Source organism: Castor canadensis, chromosome 11 (genome assembly GCF_047511655.1).
Source record: "Castor canadensis chromosome 11, mCasCan1.hap1v2, whole genome shotgun sequence".
Classification (NCBI taxonomy): Eukaryota; Metazoa; Chordata; class Mammalia; order Rodentia; family Castoridae; genus Castor; species Castor canadensis.
In genome coordinates, this window is record NC_133396.1 from 113,921,526 (window position 1) to 113,947,548 (window position 26,023).

The 26,023-nt window shown below is 36.9% G+C and overlaps 1 protein-coding gene and 1 non-coding gene across 3 annotated transcripts in view; both read right to left on the reverse strand.

Moving 5' to 3' along the window:
- The window catches only part of Mark1 (microtubule affinity regulating kinase 1), a 139,867-nt gene that overhangs the window by 11,203 nt on the left and 102,641 nt on the right, over positions 1-26,023 (reverse strand). For both annotated transcript variants that reach the window (XM_074048287.1, XM_074048288.1), the window contains exons 10-15: positions 18,090-18,189; positions 16,981-17,093; positions 13,694-13,847; positions 13,199-13,392; positions 2,301-2,401; positions 951-1,115 (exon numbers count right to left, since the gene is read on the reverse strand). In XM_074048287.1, coding sequence (XP_073904388.1) covers positions 951-1,115; positions 2,301-2,401; positions 13,199-13,392; positions 13,694-13,847; positions 16,981-17,093; positions 18,090-18,189 — 827 coding nt within the window. The remainder of the gene's footprint in view (positions 1-950; positions 1,116-2,300; positions 2,402-13,198; positions 13,393-13,693; positions 13,848-16,980; positions 17,094-18,089; positions 18,190-26,023) is intronic.
- LOC141414155 (U1 spliceosomal RNA) lies at positions 6,869-7,032 on the reverse strand. The gene has a single exon (XR_012439239.1). It is a non-coding gene; the product is annotated as a U1 spliceosomal RNA (small nuclear RNA).

Genomic DNA, 26,023 nt, shown 5'->3' on the forward strand with positions numbered 1-26,023 from the left:
AAGGTATACAAGAAACATATATGAATTTTATGTTTAAAATTAGGCCACATCCCCAAGATATCTCATTATGCAGATGCAATTATTAAAAAAATGTGAGAAAGGCAGAAATCCAAAATGCATCTGTTAAGAATTTCAGATAAGGGATATTAAGTTTAAGTTCTCTAAAACTACTTAATAATGTGGAATTTTATCATTTATCAAAAAGCCTTTGAATAAAATGATTTCCTATTTCTAACTCAGGCTCCACTGATGGCACAGTGCTACATGGTACTACCAATCTGATGAATATAACTTAATTATCAAAGGATTAAAATGCTCAGATGTTTTGAATTGAGAAATTCTAAAACATAAATACTAGAAAAACAGACATATAATTTTATACCTGAATAGGCTCTGAGTTCATCTGTTTGATTGATAATAACAGCAAGTAACTGGCAGGAGCTACAGGTCTCAACTCCTAGTCTAGTGTTTATTTTTGTGTGTTTATGTAGCAAAACCCTCAGTTTACTTAAATGATAAATTAGGCAGCAATACTTTAATGGATTTTAAATAAAAAACTCCTCTAGAAAATGATTTAAATTATAAAGCAACATTGTTGGTAACAGCTAAAGTACATCACAAGTGTATATTACAATTCCATATTTCCTCTGCCACAAACACTGAATCTTTTTAGAAAGCTTTAAAAAAAAAAGACGCGGTTTGAACTCAGGGCCTTGTATTTGCTAGGCAGCCACTCTACCCGTCTTGTTTTAAGACAGTCTCTCACTATTCAGGCTACCTTTGAACTCATGATCCTCCTCCTCCTCCATCTGTCCTGAGTGCTGGGATTACAGCTATGAACCACCATGCCAGCTCAGAAGCTCTTAATGTGATGGTGACTATCATATGTTTTCAAATGGCACTATATTTTCTAAAACAACAAAGAAAATAAAATGTAACCAGGATGTTACCTAGGCCGGTAAGCTTCAGAGCTGTCTTTAATGGTTGGCAGTGTAACTTTAATAGGATGACCAGAAGTGGACATAGACTTCTGGTGGCGGGGTCGAGCTGAGGGGACAGCAGAGGCCACAGCAGAGCCTGTAGAAGATACACTACTCGCAGACATCTCTGTAAGACTTTCAATATAAAAGACACAAAGTACGGTTTACTAACATTTAAGAAATACTTTTAAAAACCTGAAATAACTAATACTTTTCATTGCTAAAAGACCTGACACAAAGTAACACTCATGGCATTAATAGTAACAGAACAATTCATATTCTTGTTGAAGGTACACAGGGAGAAATCATCCCTATTTTCCATTGAAAAGATCTCACATATGCTTGTTCTATATATGTGAATCTAAGAAAGTTTGAAATTATTTTTGTGGATGTGTGACATTTTCAGATAAGACGATTATGACGGGAGATGCTATTCATTTCCTCCAAATCGCAGTTTAGTGTGATGTGATGGTGTGGTGCACTGTCCTAAATTATTTATATACTAAGAATCTATAATTATACTAAAATTACTATTTAGAAACATGATCAAAATACTTAGTTAATATCATGAAGCAAAGATTAACTGTTACACACTTAAGGAGCTATGTGTAGATAAGCATGTAGTATAGGAAAAACATCAAGTCAGAAATCAACTTTCAACCATCTACCCTACAGGATCTATTTTCAAGGAAGGTGCATTTGTCTTCATATGCCTTACAATAACAATTATTTTATATGCTTATTGAGAAGAAATAAATGTGAAAATGGTCTGTCTACTCCACTGAAATGATGAGAGGTGAAACTAAGAATAGAATTTTATTAAAACAGGTTCCATATTCTTTTGAGCTATATTGAATAGTCCTTTCAACTCATGAATAAAAGTTAAATTTCTTAAAATAATATGATATATCATTATTTAAAATAAATACTTTAAGAACTTCATGGTTCTGACTGATCATTTGCGATGGCTACATTAGAGGAAGGAAACTACTAAGCCTTTATTATTTGGAAAGGGGAAAGGGAAGGAGGAAAGGAAGAAGCAGCAGGCACATAAGAGAGTAAGATTCAATTATGAGGATCAGATTAGGACTACAGTGAAATATTCACTATCATATTTTATTCAGAAATTCACCTCGTGCTTTCCCTAAATACGTTCTACCCTTCCATCCTGGTACAAAAGAGAAATGCCTTAGTGAAAAAGTTTGGGATGCGATCTTACTGTTTTGTATTTCCTTTCCTCTGACTTATTTTTCTAAAGGCACTTCAGCAAGAGCACTGACACAGAACAAAGGTATTAGTACTTGGCACCATGACCATCACCTGCTGTCTCTTCCATTCTGCAACGCTGTGTACCGATCAGTGGTCCTTTCACAGACATATGTATTCCTTCTTGCCATGCTGCCTCCAGGATATGCATTGTTCTTTAAGAAGGAAAAAAAGTAATTTTAAAATTCCAGATATAGCTTTAGAAAGTCAAAGAAATTGACTTTCTTAAGCTGCTAATGATTTGAAAAAAATTCAGAACAGAATTTTAATTGACAAGAATTTTATATTAACAAGATCTACTCTCCCTTTCTTTCTCATATTTAGATTTTAAGAGTAAAAGGCAAAACATAAAAACAAACTCAGCATAGTTGTAGCTTAGAGTTATGTAGCAGCAGCCAGCAGCCACTGAGAAGCAACAAAAAGGGGCTTCTGTTCAGCACCCTTTGTGAGCTGGCGGTGGAAAAAGGACAGAGGGCTGGTAAAGTCACGCAGAGTGCTCAGGGGCGCTCAGAGCGAGTCAATTCCACACCAAGACACCCTCAGGAACGGGGCTCGCAGCAGTGAAGCCTCTTCTATCAACTCTCACCTAAGTTTTGGATGAACTAATTGTTTTTCATGCATTTTACTTCATAAAGAGTCCTAAATTTTCTTACAAAGAGTAATGCTACTGTCAAAATGGCAGCAGTAATGGTTGTGGATGATGAGCACGAAACAGATAACTAACCAACAAATGTTACTTACCCTTAATCTACTGAATGTTTAACTCAGGACTCTCCTCATTGCTGTCTATAAATTCTCAGTGTTAAATATCACCTGCTGATATCACCCTTACATCAACGAATGAGACTAATGTCAAATAAAACTGTCAACAGAATAATGTATAAACAAGAGCTTTAAAAACGTCAGCTGTTATAAATAATGAACACACTATTGAACTATTACCTACGGAATTATCTATGCACATTGTGAGTATGGTTTCTTTTCCTTTGGAAAGTAAGAAGACTTATATTATTTGAGTGGATTAGATATTTTTTATTATACTCCATTTTAAGCAATAGACTCAGATAAAAAATATTCATTTGATAATTCAACATTTTATATGGATTATAAGTGCTCAAGTTCCTTCTACCTGAGAAACTGCCTCAAAGAAAAAGAATCAAAACAGGTATTTTGGCTTTAAAGCAGGAGGTATACAAATTTTTCTGTAAAGAGACAGATAATGAACATTTTAAGGTTACAGGCTATATGATCAATGTAACCGGCAGTCAGAGAAACACAAATTTTTAAAAAAGAGTATTTGTTTTTGCTCTTCAGATTGGCAAAAATTTTAAAGATGGATAAAATCCAATTGTTGGTGAGCTTGCAGAAAAATAATTACTCTGTAAATTACCCCACCATTTGGAAGATTGTTCTGGTGGCATCTACTAAAAATTTTAATGTGTGTGTTGCAAGGAAACAGACAGCAGCTATTAGGACACATCAGAGCTGGCGCTTAGGTGAGGCGCATGGGAGTGAGGACAGGGCCTGCACAGACTCAAGGCAACTGTGACAGAGACTGAGGGGCACAATGTGTCTGACTCTGCAGCTGAGTTTAAAAAGAAGTCATACAGACCCAGAGATTGAACTTCTGAGAATGCGTTTAACAGAAATACAGTAATATAAAAAACATACAAGGATGAATATTCTGGGAAATGTAAAACTCTGAACACCATACCAAAAGAAAGGTTGAATAAATTATAATATAATAAATTGATACAACTCTCTGTCAATGCTGATGAAATAGTGTGCACTATTAAAAAGATCTGCATATTCTGATTTAGGACCCTATACCATCATGAGTATAAAAACTAAAATGTAATAGATATGTAGGACCTCATTTTTATAAAAAGAAAAATAATCCTAACGTTCATTGATGTTTCCTTTAACAAAGGAAGACCTATTTAAGAATACAACCCAAAACATTAGCCCTAATTATTTTAAGACTTGAGAGTAGAAGGTAATGGATAGGAAAGAGACGACTATTAATTTTACTTTGGAAACTTCTGAACTGCTAAAATTAAGCAAAATATATTACTTTGGTTTTTCTAGTTACTGGAATTAAAACAGTAAACAAAAAAATTCTAGTATTAAGTAGCTAAGAACAGAATTTCTCCACCAGAATCTTTTGGCTTATATTTTAAAAACATGATGAAAAATAAGTGTAGCATAATTAGTCTTTAATGCTTTAAATTTTCTGCCCTCTTTAAATTAATAAATATGGCCCAAACACACACTCTGCATGTCAGCATAATGACTCTGAGGAAGCTGCTGTTCTGAGCTGTGGTAGATTATAAACATGAGGAGACAAGGATCATATGGGAAACAACAAGATGGCATCTAACCAAGGACTAAATAACCTGACACAGCAATGGGGAAGGGTGGCAAGATGTGGAGTAGTCAGTCCTTCAGGAGACAGGACTTGAAGTGATCTGTGGCAATGAGGTTAGGTAAGAGCACTACACAAAAAACAGGAAAAACTGCATGTGTCCACAGCAAACTAAGACCAATCTAAGTTTGGTCTTAGCAAACTAAGACACAGGATAACACAAGGGATTGGCAGAAATATGGAACCAAACTTTTTCTTTCTGCTATGTGGGGGATGACACTAGAAGCTGTCCTCTAGCTGACAGGGAAATAATGGCTGCCTTGGAAAATTACTTTAAAAAAATTAAACCCTTTTATAATTAAATCACTTCCAAGCAAATCAGTTGGGAGGTAAGCAATTATATTCACTAACTTTTGAGGTGGTTATACACATCTATTTCATAGACTGGGAAGAGATAATCTAATTACACAATTTTAAAAAGGCATGGTTTCAATTAACTAAATAAAACAGGCATTAGGGCATTTAGCCCACTTGTGATAAAATACTCTGGGCTTTTGGTACATCGTTTCATGTTTTCTATTTAAAGTCCTCCCCTCCTTACCCTGCTTCGCATATGCTAGATCAAGTTATTTTTTCTTTCTGTTGGCTTAAAAGTTATAATTCTATTTTTTGTTCTTATATTGTTCACCCTTAAGTTCCTGAACTCATGTTTGTTTACCACTGCTGATTTCCTAAACTTAAGCACATGCTTTCCTTTAATCTCTATTCCCATCCTTATCCCCTGGACACTATAGAATTTTGGTTCTCCCTTATTTTGTGTGTGTGTGTGTGTGTGTGTGTGTGTATGTGTGTGTGTGTGTGTGTGTGTGTGTGTGTGTGTGTACATGTTACTACATATATACTTTAATAAGTGATTTGACTACCTTCAACTCCCATATATTTTATTTTTTATTAGGATATATTATTATACAGGGGGGATTCGAAGTGACAATTCCAATCAGACTTATATATGTACATTATTTACATTTCCCCCATCATCTCTCCCCCTCAGCCCCCTCCCTACTCCACCCAAAGCAGCTGCAAGAGGTTTTTCAGTTGTTTCATACAGGTATATAAAGTCCATCAACCATATACTGTCACCTTAATCACCTTCATTCCCCCTTCCACTAGTACACTGTCCCCCACCCTTGGCACACACTGTGACTATTTTACAGTCCTGGTTTTTATTATTAATATTTTAAGATGACGTTCAAAGGGGTGTCTCAATGTATGCCCACTGTGGGTGTGCTTTACTTTGGGCAGTTTAATCCCTTTGATTGCTCTTCCTTAGCCCTTTACCTCCCATCCTGTTTTTCAACACTCTCAGTACACACGCTTATATCCTCTACCTTCACATCTTATGTGTTATTACTGATGCCCTATCATTCTCTTTTCCTTTCCCTCTTTCCACAAGTTCCATAGAGTATTTCCACTGTTAAAAACATGTTCTACTTCTGAGTAGAAGTAGATCATGCTTCTGAGTAGTAAATGATCATACTTGTTTTTGTGTACATGTTTATCTATCTTTGGATCTATCTTTCACGCATGAGAGAAAACATCCAGCTATTGTGCTTCTGATCCTGGCTAACTTCACTTAACATGGTGTTCTCCAATTGCATCCATTTACCTTCAAACCACATGGCATTATTCTTTGTGGCTGAGTAAAACTCCATTGTGTATATATACCACAATTTCATGATCCATTGATCAGTTGTAGGGCATCTGAGTTTTTTCCATAGCTTGGCTATTGTGAACAGTGCTGCTATGAACATTGGTGTACAGGTGTCTCTACTGTATCCTGTCTTACATTCTTTTGGGTAGATGCCCAGGAGCAGTATCACTGGGTCATATGGCAGTTTTATCTCTAGTTTTTTGAGAAATCACCATACTGCTTTCCATAGTGGTTGTATTAATTTCCTTTCCCACCAGCAGTGTGTGTGGGTTCCTGTTTCACCACATCCTCGCCAGCATTTGTTGATGTTATTGCCCTTGATTATAGCCATTTCTCACTGGGATGAGATGAAATCTAAGTGTTGTTGCTTAGATTTGCATCTCTTAGTGTTGAGTCTCTTTTATAACAAAGAAGTTGAACACTTCTTCATGTATTTACTGGCCATTTGTACCTCTTCCTTTGAGAATTCCCTGTGTAATTCATGGGCCTGTTTCTTCATTGGGATGCTGATTCTTTGGGGACTGAGTTTTTTTTTTTTTTTTGCCCCAGGGGAAAGCGCAAACGCAGTCCCCCACTACCACAAATTATGCAGTTGAGTTTCTCACATTTGGGGAAATTGCAGGAGTCAGCACATCCGGAGTGCAATGGATAAGCCTTGCCCTGGGAAAACCACTTTCGTGATCATGGTATTGCCCCTGCCAGGTAAGTATGGGGACCGAGTTTTTTGAGCTCCCTGTAGATTATGGATATTAGTCCCTTTTCAGATGAGCAGATAGCAAAGATTTTCTCCCATTCTGTAGGCTGTCTCTTAAGTCTGATGGCTATTTCCTTTGCTGTGCAGAAGCTCTTTAGGTTGATGTAGTCCCATTTATTCATTGTTTCTCTTAGATGCTGAGCCTTCTGAGTTCTATTTAGGAAGTCATTACCTGTACCTATCTGTTCCAGTGTATTTCCTACTGCTTCCTGGAGTTGTTTCAAAGTTTCTGGCCTTATATTAAGGTCTTTGATCCACTCTGAGTTGATTTTGGTATAGGGTGAAAGACAGGGATCTAGTTTGCCCAGCAGTATTTGTTGAAGAGGCTGTCTTTTCTTCACTATGTGAACTGGGCTCCTTTGTTGAAGATCAGTTGGCTACAGATAAATGGTTTTATGGTCTAGATCTTCTATTCTGAGCTGTGGGTCTTCCTGTCTGTTTTTGTGCCAATACCATGCTGTTTTTATTGTTATGGCTCTGTAGTATAGTTTGAAGTTGGGTATTGTGACTTACAGCATTGGACTTTTTGCTCAGAATTGCTTTGGCTATTCAAGGTTCTTTGTTTCCATATGTATTTCAGGATTGATTTTTCTATTTCTGTGCAGAACATCATTGGAATTTTGATAGGGACTGCACTGAACATGTAGATTACTATTGGTAATATGGCCATTTTCACAAAGTTGATTCTACCGATCCACAAGCACGGAAGGTCTTTCCATCTTATGACGTCTTCTTTGTATCTCTCTTCAGTGGTTTACAGTTGTCATTAAAAAGGTCTTTGGTTTCTTTTGTTAAATTTATTCTAAGGTGCTTTATTGTTTTTGAAGCTTATTGTAAATGGGATTGTTTCCCTAATTTCTTTTTCAGTCTGTGTGTTGTTGGTATATAGAAAGGCTACTGATTTCTATATGTTAATTTTGTATCCTGCTACTTTGCCAAAAGAGTTTATGATTTCTAACATTTTTTGGTGGAGTTTTTGGGGTGTCTTAGGTATAGGATCATGTCATCTGCAAATAGGGACAGTTTGACTTATTCCTTCCCTATTTGAATCCCTTTTATTTCTTGCTCCTGTCTTATTGCTCTGGATAGGAATTCTAAAACTATATTGAATAGGAGTGGAGAAAATGAACAGCCCTGTCTTGTTCCTGACTTCAAGGGGAACAGTTTCTGTTGTTCTCTATTTAGTATGATGTTGGCTCTAGGTTTGTCATATATAGCCTTTATTGTGTTGAGGAAAATTCCTTTGATTCCTAGTTTCTTCAGAGCTTTTATTATGAAAGGTTGTTGGATTTTGCCAAAGGCTTTTTTCTGCGTCTATTGAGGGGATCATGTGGTTTTTGTCCTTGCTTCTTTTTATACACTGTATTATGTTTATGGATTTATGTATGTTGAACCATCCTTGCATCCCTGGAATGAAACTGACTTGGAAATGGTGTTATGATTTTTTTGATGTGTTGTTGGGTTCTGTTTGCCAGTATTTTGTTGAGAATCTTTGCATCTATATTCATTAAAGATATTGGTCCATAATTCTCTTTTCTGGTTATGTCTTTATTGGGTTTTGGACTGAATGTAATGCTGGCTTCATACAATGAGTTTGGTAGTGTTCCTTCTCTTTCTATTTCCTGGAAAAGTTTGAGGATTGTTGGTGTTAGTTCTTCCTTAAAGGTTTGGTAAATTTGGCCATGAATTCATCAGGTCCTGAGCTCTTCTTTGTAGGGAGATTCTTTATTACTGCTTCAATTTCACTGCATGTTATAGGATTATTTAGGTGGTTAATATCTTCTTGGTTCAATTTTGGTTAGATATATACATCTAGGAATTTATCCATTTCATCTGGATTTTCCAGTTTACTCGAAAATAAGTTTTCAAAGTACTCTCTAATGATTCTCTGGATTTTGTTAGTACTTGTGGTTATGTCCCCTTTTTCATCTCTGATTTCATTAATTTGGATCATCTTCCTCCTCCATTTTGTCATGTTGGCTAAGGGTTTGTCAATCTTGTTAATCTTTTCAAAGGACCAACTTTCTGTTTCATTGATTCTTTGTATAGTTTGTTTGGTTTCAATCTCATTGATCTCAGCACTGATCTTATTTTTTCTGTCTGCTGGTTTTGGGTTTGGTTTGTTTTTTTTCCCTAGGAGTTTAAGGTATATCATTAGATTGTTTATTTGAGAAGTCTGTTTTTTTTTTAATGTAGACACTTATAGCTATAAACTTTCCCCTTAGCATGGCCTTTGCTGTGTCCCACAGATTCTTGTAGATTGTATTTTAGGAACTTTTTGATTTCTTCTCTTATTACTTTGGTCACCCATTGGTTTTTCAGCAGTGTACTGTTCAGTCTCCATGTGTTTGAATATTTCCTGGGGTTTCTTTGGTTGCTGAGATCTAGTTTTATTCTGATGAGATCTGATATGATGCAGGGGTTTATTTTGATTTTCTTGAATTTGTTGAGACTTGCTTTATGTCCTAAAATATGATCTATTTTGTAGAAAGTTCCATGAGCTGCAGAAAAGAATGTGTATTGCCTAGTTGTTGGGTGAAATACTCTGTAGGTATCAACCATGTCTATTTGGTCTAGTGTGTGGAGTAGCTCTGAAGTTTCTTTGTTAATCTTTTGTCTGGATGACCTATCTATTTGTGACAGTGAGGTATTTAAGTCACCCACTACCAATGTATTAGCATCTATCTGTGTTCTTAGGCCATTACAGTTTTTTTTTTTTAAATGTAGATGGGTGCCTCTGTGTTTGGTGCATATATGATAAGGATTAATATTTCCTCTTGATGAATTGTTCCTTTAATTAATATGAAGTGACTTTCATTGTTTCTTCTATTAATTTTAGTCTGAAGTCTACTTTGTCAGATATGAGAATGACTACTCCTGCCAGGTTATGAGGTTCATTTGCTTGGAAAAATTTTTCTACCCTTTGACTCTAAGTCAGTGTTTATTTTTTTCAGTGAGATGAGTTTCTTGTAAGCAACATATGGTTGGGTCTTGTTTTTTTTTTAACCCAATTTGCTATTCTATGTCTTTTGATTGGGGCATTGAGGTAATTTACATTCAATGTTAAAACTGAGAGGTGCCTGTTGTTTCTAGTCATTTTTATTGCTCTGTTGTTTAGTTTTACCTATTCCTTGTTTATTGATCTGCTTGCTCAAAAGGGTTTATTCTTTCTTGAGTCTTCCTGTCTCACTCTACTTTTTTCTTCTATATGTAAAAGTCCTTTAAGTATCTTCTGTAGTGTTGGCTCAGTAGTAGAAAATTCCTTTAGTTTTTCTTTGTTGTGGATGGTTTTGATTTCTCCTTTAATTAGGAAGGATAGTTTTGCTGGTAGACTAGTCTAGGTTAACAGCTGCTTTCTTTCAGGGCTGAATGATGTCTTTTCATGACCTTCTTGCACTTAGAATCTGAGTTGAGAAATCTCTTATTCTAATGTGTTTACCTTTATATGTAACTTGTCTGTTTTGCAGCTTTCAGAATTCTTTCTTTGTTCTGTATGTTGAGTGTTCTGATTATGATATGTCTGCGGTGTTTCCTTTTTGGTCCTGATGGTTTGGTGTTTTGTAAACTTCCTGCACCTGGGTGATTCTTTCTTGAGGTTAGGGAATTTTTCAGCTATTATTCTATTGAACAGGTTGTCAATGCCTTTACACTTCTTCTACACCCATGATTCATAGGTTTGGTCTTTTCATAGTGTCCCAGGTATCTTGCATGTTCCATTTGTATTTTCTTAGCATTCTTTCATGGTCTTTCTAATTCTTCTACTTTGTCTTCCGTTCCTAATACTCTATTTTCAACTTGTTCCACTCTGTTCACCAAGCCTTTGATTGAGATATTTATTTGGGATATTGAGTTATTTATTTTGGATTATTTTTAAGGTTTCCCTATCTTTATTGATTTCCTCTTTCATGTCTTGGAGTTCCTGCTCTTTGATGGGGTCACAGGGGCTATCCTGCAGTCACAGTGGGGATCTCTGGGTCTCTGTGCACTAGGGTGGCAGACCTCCTAGCATCAGCAGAGTAGCAAGGTGCCACTCAGTGGAGGGGCTGGGATTGCAGCTCTTGGACAGGAGAGATGTGGCTGTCTTGCAGGGAGGCGCAGTGTTAAATGCTAGGCATTTGTGTACCTTGTGGAAACAGGGCTTCTGGTGCCACCTGCAGAGTAGCAGGTTATAGCTTTCCTCCCCTCAGTGGGGAATCTGCTGTTCTTGGTCTTTGACAGAGAAGCGAGGGCTCTCTTGTTGTCAGGGACAGTGGGTGAGTGTTGGGCCTCCGTGGCCTGTGGGGTGGGAAGCCTTCTGGTACCAGCAGAATAGCAAAACCTGGAGCCTGGGGTTCACTAAGGTGTGTGGTAGCAGGCTCTTGGCACTGAGTAGCAAGTTGAGGGTGCCCTTGGGGCAGCAAAGCCAGTGGGCTTGAATCATCTGATGCCCACAAGGCAGTGGAGGCCCTGGGGTCTACTTGCATTGGGGCATGGGATTCCAGGAGCCACGGCAGCTGCTGCAGGCACGGAGGCCCAAGTCTGCAGGCAGCGAGAGCCCTAAGGACTGCTTGGTGGCACTAGGGCACCAGGAGACACCACAGCTCCTGCTGGCTTGGGGGAACCAAGCCTGCAGGCAGCAGGAGTTCTGGGGCCTGATTGCTGGCATGGGCTTCTGGGAGCTCAGTTTAGTGGCGCTGCTGCCAGCTTGGGAAAAACCAAGCCTGCTAGCAGTGGGAGTTCTGGTCCTATTGCCAGCGTGGGGGAATGAAGCCTGCTGGCTTGTACCTTCTGTTACCCATGGAGCAGTGGGAGCCATGGGTCCTGCTTACACAGGAGAGCCAGTTTCCCTGGTATTTTTGAGTGAAGGTAGCAGGTCATGTAGCGGGAGGGAGCACGAAGCTCCGAGTTCCGGTGTGGGCCAGGAAGCAGAACTTACTGCTGGGCACACAGAGTAATGGAGCCTGGAGCCAGGGAGACTTCAGGGATAGGGGATCCTGAGAATGAGCTGCGAGTCATTCTTCCCATTCTTCCTGTGGTTAGTTGCTTCTCTCTTTGCAGATTTGGAGAGGGCTTTGCTTCTTGCTGGTTATGGGACCCCATGGGTGCTTTTTGGGGTCCTCTGATCTTCCTTTTTCAGGGTAGTTAGTCACCGCTAGGTATTGTGATGTCAACAATCCACCATCTTGCTCCTTGCCCCCAACTCCCATATGTTTTATAGCAACTCCCATATGTTTTATAGATTTATCTCTCTTCCTGAAAGAATACTTCCTTAAATGAAATGGTTATTTTCAAATCCTCATGTGGAACTAAGAATATGGTTATCAGAATTCACATTTAAATGGCAATTTTACTAGATGTAAACTTGTAGGACCAAAGTGCTTTTCTTTAAATGCTTAAAAAATATCACTCAATTATCTTTTGCCATCCATGTTACTGTTGAGGAATCTGATGTCAATCTAATTTTATTCCTCTTAAGGTCATCTGTTCTCCCACTGGTAGCTTTTAAAAATTTTTTTACTTTGTTTTTGGAGTCTACACATTCCACTTTAATGAGTCCAGGGGTGGGTTTTCCCTCTGGCTTGTGTTTGCCATTCTGAGTCTTCTCTCTCTTTCTCTTATTATCATTTCTTTGAATATTTCCTCCCCTTCATTTGCTCCTTTTTCTTTTAAAACACCTATTATTTAAATGTTACCAACTCTACTCTATCTTTCAATCTGTTTTTTTTTCTACTTTCTCTCTCTTTATTCTTTCCTGCTGCCTTACAGAAGAGCCTAACAACCATCCATTGTATGGTTTCTATAGTGACTAACAGGAGGTAACTTCATAAATTTATTATTAACTAAGTCTGCCCTCATCGAGCAGTTTATTTGTAAATGTAAAATTAAATGCATCAATATAACAAGTCAATATTTCAAATGGGAAAAATGGAACTGGACAGTTTAATGTACCATTTTATGGTAAGACTGTTACTTTAAGAATTCTTTTTTTTTGGTTTTTTTCTTAAACACTTTGTGCATTTTTTATGTTCTTCAAATTATTAATTGCTCCGAAACACTTAAAAAGACAAAAGGTAAAGGTGTTACAAAAAATTGTGACAACAAATCAGTTCAAAAAATTGCAACATATCAGAATATTTACTCACACTTGGAATAGTTGAAGATTTTTTCCTCTCTGGACCCACAAGAGGGCTTGTAGTCATCTCGCTTTTTGATCCAACCATAGTACTGCCAAGTTTACGAGTTACATCTTTGTCCCACTCCTCTTTCTGTTCACTTTCCACACTGTTAGCCTGGGGTCTTTTGGTATAGGATACAGCAGGGGGAATGGATGGACCAGCTGTAATTCAAAAAAATAGCACAATCAACTGAAAAACAACTGATACTTTCTCATCACAAAACTGTATTAATATCCCTATTTACATGTTTTATGCTCTGAGCTAAGATTAAACTATTTGATTACAAAAATCAGGTCAGTCTCTGCAGAGATCACGCTTATCATTCAATAATGTGAGTCTGTGAGAACTGGATGTGGGGAGCATATGGGGGTGTAGGGGCACACGGAGATGTGAACTCATGCCTAACACACAGGTTTGGGCAGAACCAGTCTGTCTTTTCACTTATTAGACTTGTTCCCCCACCATGATCACTAAAACGTCGCTGCTTCTGGTTGGCTGAGATGCTTCGCTGGACCTTCAGGTGAGCAGGGGACTGAAGAGTGCTGTTGTTTAGGTCACTACTGGGCCGGGACCTCTGACACAAATTTCCACTGGATAGCGACTCACCGCCTTCAAACTGCAAGAAGAAGAAAGACCACCAGGATGTTTAAACAAACAAAATGTACTCTCAATTTTCTGAATGATTCAAAGCTATACAATGAGTAATCAGAACTAAAAACCAGGTAATTTTAGATACACAACTTCAGGTTGGCAAGAAGTGAGGGAACTGGGTGTAATGTGCTCCCCTGAGTACTTGTAATATTCTGCTATTTTGTACAAATCTGTAGTTTTGTCAAAACACCAAAGAACAGCTACAAATTATTGGATAATAATTATATACTAGACATTGTCCTAAGCTTTTTATATATATTTTTTGTCTAACCATTACAACACAACAAACCTACCATGCATTAACCTGCACTTTAGAGGTGGAAAAACTGAGGTTAAGACTCAAGGACATCACTGGGATACACAATTAGGATAAAATCTAAAATTGTAAACACACACATAGTTGTGTATATACTCAAGTACATGCTTGCATATAAACAAATAAGAACTCTGTATTAAAATACTACATTTGCATATTTTATGCTCTGAACTAAGATTGTTTTGCTTATTCTGTCTACATTTACAAACAAAATTTGCTTTATCAGCTCTGATCAAGAAATCACATCTCACACTTAAAACTAAGCATAGTAAACTGGGGTTGATACACCACCCCTCTCTCTGTAATACAAAAGTTGTTTATTGCCAGCAAACTTGTGACTCAATCTCTGGCATTTAATGGGAAATCCAAATTCACATATTGGTGGTGACACTAATAACAAATAGCAGACTAGGCCTGATGATGGCAGTTGCAGTTATAACAGATATTAGCTAAGAGAGCACATAGTAAACTGTCAGCCATTATTCTAAGAATGTTACAGGCATGAATTTATTTAGCCCTTTCAATGACCCTAAGAGATAAGTACTACTATTATCCTCATTATATAGATAAGGAAACTGAGGCACAAAAATTAAATACATAGCTAGCTGGCTGTGTTGGGTGGAGGAGGGGCAGTGAACCCTGTACTAAAACTCATGCTCTTACCATTTACAGCAGCTTCATTAGTTTATATCAAATTCAATTCCTACTTCATTTTAACTCATGGGGATGGGCTATATGTTTATAAAATTAGTGCTTTATTTGTATTTAAATTAATAGGAAAATTAAAGATCTCAGGAGTGAAATTTAAAATCTAAGTAGAAATAGTTAAAAGATGTTAGAAATAACCACTTGTGTCATTCCCACTTAAAATTCTCGTGATTTGGCTTCTTTGATACCACCTTTCCAGGTATCAGTGCTCCCACTGAAGATTCCTCTCCTCCACTATGATAGTTCTCCTCCTACTACATAGTTCATTGACAGGATTAGATGAATTAATACCTATAAAGCCCTTGGAACAGGTCCAAGACTTCTAAATGTGTTAATTCTATTCGAGTCTTTCCCTCCAAATACAGAACTTTATATTCAAATATCTAGTAGATAGTGCCATCCCAAAGGAACCTCCAATTTAACCATCCCAAATTGAACTTCCCATCTTCCCCCTGAAATCCACACCTTTCCTACCTGGCAAATGCAATGCATACAAAAGGCATCCATGCAAGAAGCCTGAGGAACTCTTATCCTGTGTTGCAGCTGGTCACCAAGTACTATTTACTCTCCATCTTACACATCACATAGAACACCTTGGTGGCTCATGTGTCCTCCTGTAAGCTCCCTGAGTGTCCATTACATATACCACACTGCACCTTACTGTCGGCTGCTTAGCTCTATTCTGAGGGCTCCTTGAGAGGACAGACTCCTTTGTTTTTCTGCTCACAGTACTTAGCATGGTTTCTGATATAAGAAAGGTTCAATAATTGTCAGCTGACATGTCCTGCTTCACTCATAGTTACTGCTCACAAATAACTTCAGCCTTTTCTATGAAGCAGCTTGCCACAGCAGATGTTTAATTTTCAACAAACTATCAATGTTGTGGTCTCTATTTCTCCTCTCAATTTATACTGTTTATAATAACCTTTCTCAAAGGATCATTACTTTTATGGTTTGCCATTTGTACACAGTTATTTCCTGAGTCTATCTCCTTATCATGGATCTCTCCTGGCCTTGAGCATTCCCAACTGAATGCATGAAAGCTACTAGACTCCACAAGGCAAAATATCATGAAACAACCTTTCCCTGGGTTCTCACTTATATAAATCATTTCAGATTTACATTTTTTTTTTTTTTTTTTGCAATACTGGGGTTGGGCCTTAGGGTCTTCTACCTGCTTTACTGCTTAAGCCATTGCCCAGCTCTTTTTGGCTTTATTGTTTTTGGGGTGTAGGGTCTTACGGTTTTTGCACCGGCAGGCCTCTGAAAGTGATCCTTCTACTTATAGCTAGTTGGGATCACAGGTGCATATCAACACACCTAGCTTTATTGTTGAGACGGGGTTCTTGTTAATTTTTTGCCTGGACTGGCCTCGAACTGAGATCCTTCCAACTTTCACCTCTTGAGTAACTGGGATTATAGCTGTGAGCCACCATGCCTGGCCTACAATTTGTTTATATGCAGTTATTTCCTTTGGTTTCAGGCATTGTCTTTTCCGCACACTCAGAATAGTCATATTGCCTTTGGCAGGGACACTGCACTTGGATGCACAAGCTGTGCACTGCATAACTCTGGGGAGACCATTCTCAAAGACAGGACTATGAGTGGAAGCTTGAGAGCCATGCAGAGCTGCAGGCCTGTACTTCCCTAAAATCTCTCTAGTACCCAGAAATGAAATTATTTTATACTTTAGCACCATGATTTTTGAATTCTAATAAATAAGAATGTTAGGATCTTTTGTTTTTTTGTGATTTTTTTTTTTTTAACTTGGGGCTTCATGCTTGCAAACAGGCGCTCTACTGCTTGAGCTGCACCTCCAGTCCATTTTGCTCTGGATATTTTTTGGAGATGTGGTTTCACAAACTATTTGTCCAAGCTAGCCTCCAACTGCAATCCTCCTGATCTCAGCCTCTCAAGTAGCTGGATTACAAGTGTAAGTCACCAGGGCCTGGCTGTATTTTAAATTTTTTTTGATATCACAAAGAATAGAATACATTTACTAACATATCTTATACTTAGCTGTCATTGAACTCAAGAAGTAATTCACATTAATCAAAAAAGGTAAAAAACTTACTTCAGGTGGTTTTCTACCCAGAAGAATATAAGTAGCCATAACTTCATCATATTTCTGATTTATTAAGGCATCATTTATTTCGTCTCGTATAAAACCCATGGTGATCATAATGTCTAGGAAAAAATGCAAATTTTCTGAAAATGGGTTTATTTTCATAAATAAATCAGCAAAAATGGGCAAGTATGCCAAAACTGTATGTGAAAACTAAGTCTTAAAGCTTAAAGTATAGTTTTAACTTTAAAAACTTCTGGATTATTAACCAACTGGTATATTTTCACAGATACTATAAATTCATAATGTATCATGAATCATATATGCATGGGTCCACTCAATTTCTCATTGCCTAGTCCACTCCTGAGCTGACTTTGTCCAGTGAGAGACTGTGTCAGTCTGAGTCGCAAATCTCTCTTCTCTCTTTCTGTTGCTGTCTCTCTCAACTCATCCTCAGTTACACATGGAATGGTCTCTCTCATCTTAACAATTTCTGCTTTCTTTCTGATCTGCAGTAGATCAATTCTTCCTTGAAAGCCTTGATTCCCATAACTATACTTCTGATCATGTTCTTAATGCTCTCCCCTGCCATGCTGTCCTCAACTGGATAGGTGCCCAGTTGAGATAACTCAGTTGTGATGACTTTGGGTGGGGACAGAGAAATGAAGAGAAATAACTGGATACAGAGTGCTGTCTGAAGAAGAACAGTAGCAGTACTAGGGGACAGAGAGGATGGAAAGTGGAAAACAGAAAGGGAGAGTACTTTTAATTCAGTGCTTCTAAATTTGTGGTAAAAATACAAGCTATATTTACTGAGACTCATCAGTCTGATCAGTGCTAATAGTAATATCAGCCATTGGGAGGGATTTTGGAAAGGTAAGAATTATGTTTATATACACTAATTTTTATATTAGCTACCAACAATTGAACTCGAACTACTGAGAACAAAGCAAGAAACTTGAAATTTTTAATGTTTTGTGTTTATCATTAAGATGATAATGCAAATATTTTTCAAATAAAAATTATTCCTATTTCTATTTTAAAACACTATTTTGATAAACTAAAAGATTCTTACTTGTAGTCTATGGTGGCATCTCTCAAGATATTTAAATACTTACCTATTCTTTTGATATCACTGAAATCTGGTTCAGGCTCAGTATATGGCTTTAGTTCTTCTTCTTCATGGCCAACATTCATCCATCGATCTTTCATTATTTGCTAGGAAATAAACTTTACATTATGTCTGGCAAACCATATTTCAGTAAACGTGAAATCTATTGGTTCAATCAACAAGAATCATGTGACACTTTCAACTAAAGTTACTGTGCCTAGTTTCATTAGAAGTTTAAGTCATGTGGGACTTTGAGATACACACGCAATGTCTTATGAAAACTGACTTTCATCTATTACTCACCATAAGTAATGATTCAAAATAGTCTTTTCCCCATATTCTCTTAAAAGGAATATTTTCAAATTGGAAAGTTTTAACATAGAACCTACTGATTTTATCCTTTGCTTCACATGTTTTTACACTTAATATCAATGAAAAGATTACAATTTTTTTCTGGTCTCCTACTAAATACTTGCCTGTATTTTAAAATTACCACTTATAAAACATTAGGAAAGATGAGATCATGGGGACTGGAAATCAGGGTTAGTTAATCTGTACTAATGTTAGTTAGTACAGATAACTCAAAAATTATGTAAAGGAACAGTGGTTAAAATTTAAGTCCAGAATCAAAAGTTAGGTAAAAATAAGGGTAAAAACAGGTGTTGCTATGAATTGTCAGAGTCAGATTTAAGCTGAGGCTGTGGAGTAACAGCCAGTACTAGACTATTAAAAGACAATCTAGTGGGAGTTACCAATGGAAAGAAAGGAAATATTTGTAAACCATGTACTGATTTAGGGGTCAACATCTAGAAAAATGTAAAGAACCCCTACAACTCAATAACATAAAAACAACCTTATTTTAAAAATGGGCAAAGAAATTAAGTATTTCTCCAAAGCAGAGATACAAACATCTTGCTTACACAAATATTAATCATCAAGGAAGATCAAAACCACAATCAGATATACCTTCACATCGTTTAGAATAGCCACTATTAAAAACTCCAACAATGAAAGTGTTGGTAAGGATGTAGAGTAATTGGAACCTTGAGTACCACTGTTGGGATTGTAAAAATGATTCAGCTTCTATGGAAAAAAGTATAAAGGTTCCTCAAAAAGTTAATAGAACTACCATATGATCCAGTAATCCCATTCCTGGATATTTATCCAACAGAACTAAAAATAGGATATCCAACAGATATTTGCACACATGTAGCATTAGCCCCAATACCCAAGATGTGGAAGTAACTTAAATGCCCACTGACAGATGAATGCACAAAGAGAATGCAAAGGAATGTTACTTAACCTTATAGAAGAGATTGTGCCACATGCCACAACATGGATGAACCATAAGGACATGATGCAAAGTACATACGGTATTTACAACAGTCAACTCAGAGAATCATAAAGTAGAATGTTGGTTGCTAGCGGCTGAGAGGAAGATATAAGCAAGCTGTTTAATGGGATTAGTTTTAGTCACAAGATGATAAAGTCCTGAAGAGCTATTTTATAACAATGTGCATAATTAACCATACTATAATATACATACAAAGACTGTTAAGAAGGTAAATTTGAATTATATGTAAAAAAAGGACAACCTTGTGGGAGAATTATTAGATTCACAGATTCATAGTCAGACAATGGGGAACTGAGAGTGAGGGATTCATGGGTAAAATTACCATGCATATGATGGAAAATCAAAACTTTAATATTTAAGGAGAAAATCTGAATAATTCTGTATTAATTAAAAATTATCAACTTTTTATTACTATAGAACATTAGATTTTCATTCTATTGTACTGTATATTATTTTTCTTTAAGTCCTAAAAAATACATCCTCTAACTCTATGCTTTATTTCCCTTCTAATTAGGAAAATGACCTTTTGAAGTTGACTCCTTGCTTACCTAGGCACCTTCTCCTCATTTATTCATATTGCCCAAAGTCAATCCCTGGAAGACAAGAACTCCAGAGCAGATTCCATACAACTGGGATCTATAAGAATAGTACTGCACTGGGTGATTTTTCTAAAAGTCTTGGTCATGTGATACATATTTAAATTAAAATTTATAGATAATTCACATATTTAAAAATATATTTATGCAGACCCATAACTCTTAAAAGATTGCCACTAACTTGGTTTCTTACAACCCCTCTGAGCAATGATAAAATAAAAGTATACTCACTATAAAATTTAAAATAATAATCCTACCTATAACTTTTTAGTAGCTATTCATCAATAAAGAACAAGTGTTGGGGAGGTTGCACACCAGAAAAAAAAAAAAGAACAAAGCAGAGTTGCAAATTTTGGCCACATAATTTCCCCCAGATCCTTCCTGTTCTTGATCTCTTTTCTCTCAAACAGTATGTGTGAAAGAAGCTTAGGCAAGAATCAGGCACTAGCATTAACAGAAATAAAATTTTGTTGTTGGCAGAATTTCCTAGTCTTCCTTTACCTGTGGCTCACTTTCCATAGTCACTCACAGTCCAGAAATATGAAATAGAATCCTCCAGAAATAATTCATAAGTTTTAAGTTTGCTTGAATTCAAGCACTAGGATACTCCAATAGTCAACAGAATATCCTAGACAGCTAGGTGGCTAGCATATGGGTAGTATATATAGTGTGGATGAGCTGGACAAATGGATGACTCATACTCCACTAGGACAAAACAGGACAGCATGAGATTACAACAGAATGTACTCTGAACGACTTGTTGGGGCTCAACTGTGAAGGCTGACAGTGACCTAATGCTACCTTGTTATGCTTATGTTACTCATTTCACTTCATCTTCTCAGAAGGCATTGTATCATCTCATGTCCTATCATCACAATAAGGGTGAGTACAACACAGTAAGATATTTTGAAAGAGAAAAGAAGAAAAGAGAAGAGCAGAGGGGAGAGAGAGATTATTTATTATATTACATTATAAGTATTCTATTCTATTCTATTAGAATAGAATATTAGTTATTGTTAATCTCTTACTGGAATCAATTTATAAATTCAACTTTATTATAGGTATGTATGTGCAGGGAAAAATGGTATATATAGGGTTTGTTACTTTTTGAGGCTATAGGCATCTACTGTTTCTGTACATAAAAACTCTCAGAGATTAAGGATGGTTACTGGGTACATGCAATAGCCCCTTGCATTTACCAAGCTCTAATTCAGCCCATCCAGTCCTGAACCCCTTTATTCACAACTACAGCTAGACTGCACAAGCATAGTAGCTAAGAAAAGCATTTGGAGGTAGTAGTGCAAGTGACATTTCAAAAATGGAAACCTTTGAACATACAAAACAAGTACACAGAGAATCCCACTCTTCCACACACAAACAAAGGAATCTAACTGTCCTTTTATCAATAGGTGAGTTTTCAATGAGTAGAACCCTTTGGGCATTTGCTGTTATTATGAGGAACTACACTAAGCAAAAATGAAAAATAACAAACATGAGGTAGATACCACTATTCCTGGTTCTTCAAATCAACTAAGATTAGTCCTTAGTGATGTTTTCAAATTTATGATTACAATGTTAAGAGTTTCAAAATAATATGTAATAGAATGAGATTTATAAATAGTGGATCCTATGTGGAAAATTAGGTTCAGGAAGAAAAAGAAAAGGTTAATAATGAAGAATTGGAAGGGAGGCAAAAGAACTTGAGGACCAAGGAGAAGAAATGATAGGTGTACAAAGGCTTTCAACAAAGTCAGCAAGGTGTCTGGGGACCCACAAGTTCAATATGACTGGACAGTAGGGTATGAGATACCAGGGAAGTGGAGCAAGGCGAGACAGAAAATTAATAGGGATCAAGCCGGGATGGTTTCCTTCAGGTATTGGGTGACCTTTAAAGGATCTGATTTTAAAAGGTCTCTCCAGTCAGGGTATGGAGAGTAGACTGGGGGCCTCAAGACTGAAGGAACATAAATCAACTGAGAGGGTTTAGCTGGACTCTAAGAGAAGTCATGACACCTGGAATTAAAGGGAGGCAGTGGCAACATAAAAATAAAGACATTTTCAATGTCTGTCATGTAAAACTTAACAAAACTTTGTGACTGGAAATAGGCAGAGAAGTAGAAATGGAAAGTAGTGCCCAAGTTTCTGAATCAGGCAAATGAATAGGGATACTATTCAATGAGAAACCAAATGGGAAGAGAAACTGGACTGGGTGGGGAAAGATGTAACTGTTTTGAACAAGTTGTCTGAGGTATTATATGGGATATTCAAATAGACATGTTTTGTAAACTCTCTGATATTCTGTTATGAAGCTCAAGAGAAATGTGGGCTAGAGATCAGGATTTGGGAATCATTAGACTATAGATGATGACACAAGACGTGGGGGTGAGTGGATTCTTCAGGAAGAATGACAAAAGTAGGAATGAACAGAAGAGGACCTCAAGGAACACCAATGTTTAATGGTTAAAAGAAACGTAACCCAGAGAGCAAACGGAGAAGAAAACTTGCAGCATGACATGGAGGGCAAGGAAGGAGCTTTTCACAGAGGAGGAAATGGTGCTCTGTCAAACATGTCCAAATGGCCAAATAAGGTGATGACCGGCCAACACAGATAACTCTACTGAGTGACATTTCAGCAGAGTACTGACATTAGGAACTAGATGGTAATACGAATGGAGGCAAATGGATAGGCAAGGAATGGGTGACAGAAAATGCAAGTATGTTTCAAAAAGTCTGTCTAGAAATGGAAAAACAAGAAGGCAGCAATGAAAGGGAACTGCAGGGTTGAGGATGCCCTTTCTAAGTGAAAGATATATAAGCAGGCTGAAAGGATTCAGTAGAGAGGTATGGATGATACAGAAGACAGAGGAGAACTGAGGTCTGGGACACAAGAAAACATATCTCTCAACCACAACAGGGCAGCAGCAGGGCGACATGACTGGTGATAGTAATATTAAAGGGAAGGGAGCATGAAAGGAAAGCGAGTTTATATCCACTGGTTTCTGTTTTCTTAGTAAAGCGAAAGGCCAGAATATCTGTCTAGTTGGCAAAATTCCTCTTTATCTTTGTATAACCACATAAATCCTGGGCCCCCTTTTTTTACTCTAACAGCACCTACAATTTAATGCAGCTTGTCATTATTTAAATCTTTCACTTGTCAATCTTCTACCTCCATCATTAGACCATAAACCTAAACAAAGAATGACCAAAGAATGATATGATAATATTGCACATCTAGCACCTAAAAGTAACTAGCACTTATGTGCTTGATACATATTTATAGACTGAATGTATAAAACCTTGTCTGAATCATTCATCTGTCCTACTTCTGTGTTCCTATGGAACTCTGTTATATCCTATTGTTACTATTACACTCTACCTTTTCTTACAGCTAGTTGTCCATAGGTTTATCTCCTTCACTATACTGAAAGTCAAAGACTGTCCCTTGTATTGTCTTTTTGAGCAAAAATGTTTGTTGTTTCTGAACAGGGCAATTAAAACAAAACAAAGCTGCTGCAGGAGCCCAGGGTAAGACAGAATGCCGAGATCAGCAGCAAAAAGACACCTTAGGAAGCTGTTAAAACATGCAGGAGAGACAACAGCGGACTGACCTGGATATGTGTAAATGAAAGAAAGAAAACAGAACAGCATCAATAGCACTTGATGACAAATGCAGCGATAAGAAAAGGCAATTGGACAGCTACCAGTAATATTTTCCTTCCTCATTTGTCTAGCAAATGGGAATCACCAAGAGTCTCCTTAGCAGTTTGTCTCACAATAGTTTCATTTCAAAGCAGAATAACAATAATCTGAGAGCTAGGTGTGGTGGAGCACATTAGCAATCTCAGCACTCAGAGGCAGAAGCAGGAGTCATGGGCTATATAGTGAGATCCTGTCTCACAAAACCAAGGGATAGGGGCATAGCTTAGTGGTAGAGGGCTTGTCTAGCATACGCAGCCCCTAGTTTCTATCCTCAGTACTGCAAAAAATTAAAAAATAAAAATCTACATATGAAAGGGAAAGATGAGAAGGAAGAAGATTAAAGGAATATGTGTTTTTAACTCTTAATTCTAAAGCTAAAGGTCTTTCTTTTCCAAGATCAAGGCTCGAAAGAAACAAAATACAGATAGATGAAAGAAAACAGAGATACTGAAGTACCTGTCCTAGGCTAAGTGAACCTTACCCTGCACAAAATTCTTTCATAGTAACCACAAGAATTAACATTAAAAGTCATAAAATAAATGTCCATAGGAGACAGAGATACTGTGTAACAGGAGAGTTCATGTACCCTGGTCTGGTGGTCACAAGCAGGGCATAAGGAACTAGGCCAACATACTCCAGTAGACATAGGAACCAGCCAGATAAACTAACCTGCTTCGGATATCATTTCAGGTTACCTCATGAGAAATGAAAACAACTAATTCCAAACTTAGGAAGGTTTACTCTTGTCAACTGCCAAAGAACACAAATGACTATTTGCTGACTGTAACAGAGTGATACTAACTAAATAATTGCTTCAGATGCGTTATACAGAATTAACTGTGGGAAATAAACACCCTATACTCAGGTGCACATTTTAAAAACTATGGAATTTGCGATGGCCAGGTGGAAATAATTTTACAAAAGTGGTTTCAACCTTCATAAAGTACAACATATATTCGAATTTATACTTAGATAGCTTTCCCTTTCTCTTTTAAAATTAGGCTACATTCATTATACAGGGGAGGACTCATAGTGACAATTCTGATTAGACTTATACTAATTAGTTACACTGCCCCCATCATTTCTCCCCCAGCCCCATCTTTCCTTTCCTTTTAAAAAAGGTTATTATTGATTTTTGCTTTACCATCCCTTATACTGTACAGAAATAAATGAGACTTTAAAGATTATATTAACACCTGAAAAGTGTTAAAAGTCAAAATAAACACTTTTTGTGGGTAGGCCAAAGATGACAGAGAGAGTGGAACAGAGATTTACTTCAAGCTCAAATTTTGCATTAGTTTGGAAAGTAATACAGTCCATCTTGGCTAAGAACTGGAAAAGTGAGGTCTGGAGATGTAGCTCAGTGGAAGGGCACTTGCCTAGCTGGTGTGAGGCCCTAGGTTAAATCCCCAGCAGTCTCCCCTACAGGAAACCCTCAAGAAAACAAAAACTGGAAAAAATTGAACAACATGTATACAGAAGGGAAAATAGAAAGGATTTTGTTTCTTTCTATTTAAAAAACCTAGACATAAATCCAATAAATCAGGTGGAGGGAAATTCCAGTATAAAACACAAATCCTTTCAAAGTCATATATGATACTGTCCCTCCCACTATTAGTGTAATTAGGAAGAGCTGACAGCATTCAATGTGCAACCTGCAAAGTTTACTTAACTGACTGTTTAGATCTAGAAACAACTATAGGTCAAGCAAGTAGAATGTGAAACTATCTCATTAACTTTATTTTTATGAAGTATAAATAAGATATAAAAGTCTTTAAGAAATTGTTTAATAAAATATACAGGTCAGGAATAGAAGGTGTGTAAGTTGAATAAGCTTAATAAGACATTAAGCAGCCGTAAAGATACTCTAAATAAAACTTCAATGTTAGCAAAGTAATAGTGAGGAATGATTAGAGGTTATTCTAATCAATAATTCGTGATATTCAAAATAACACTGAGAAGAAATATGAAAGTTCCATTTTTAAAAAAGTATGGGAATCAACAGGGGAAATGTTTCATATCAAAATGTACAAAAGCTAATACAAAGCTATAGAACTGATTAATCAGACTCTTTTAGACAAGTAGTTATGAGACATTGAATGCCTACACATGAAGAAGCACAGTCAACCTATAATTAAAAATACACAACTTTATCAATACAAGAAATGCAAGTTAAAGCGATTATAACTATATTACTAACATAAAGGCATCAAATACTAGCACTTATTATGTTCAATACTGGATCAAGCATAGAGAACAGACACATTCAAAATCCTTGGGTCATACCCATCT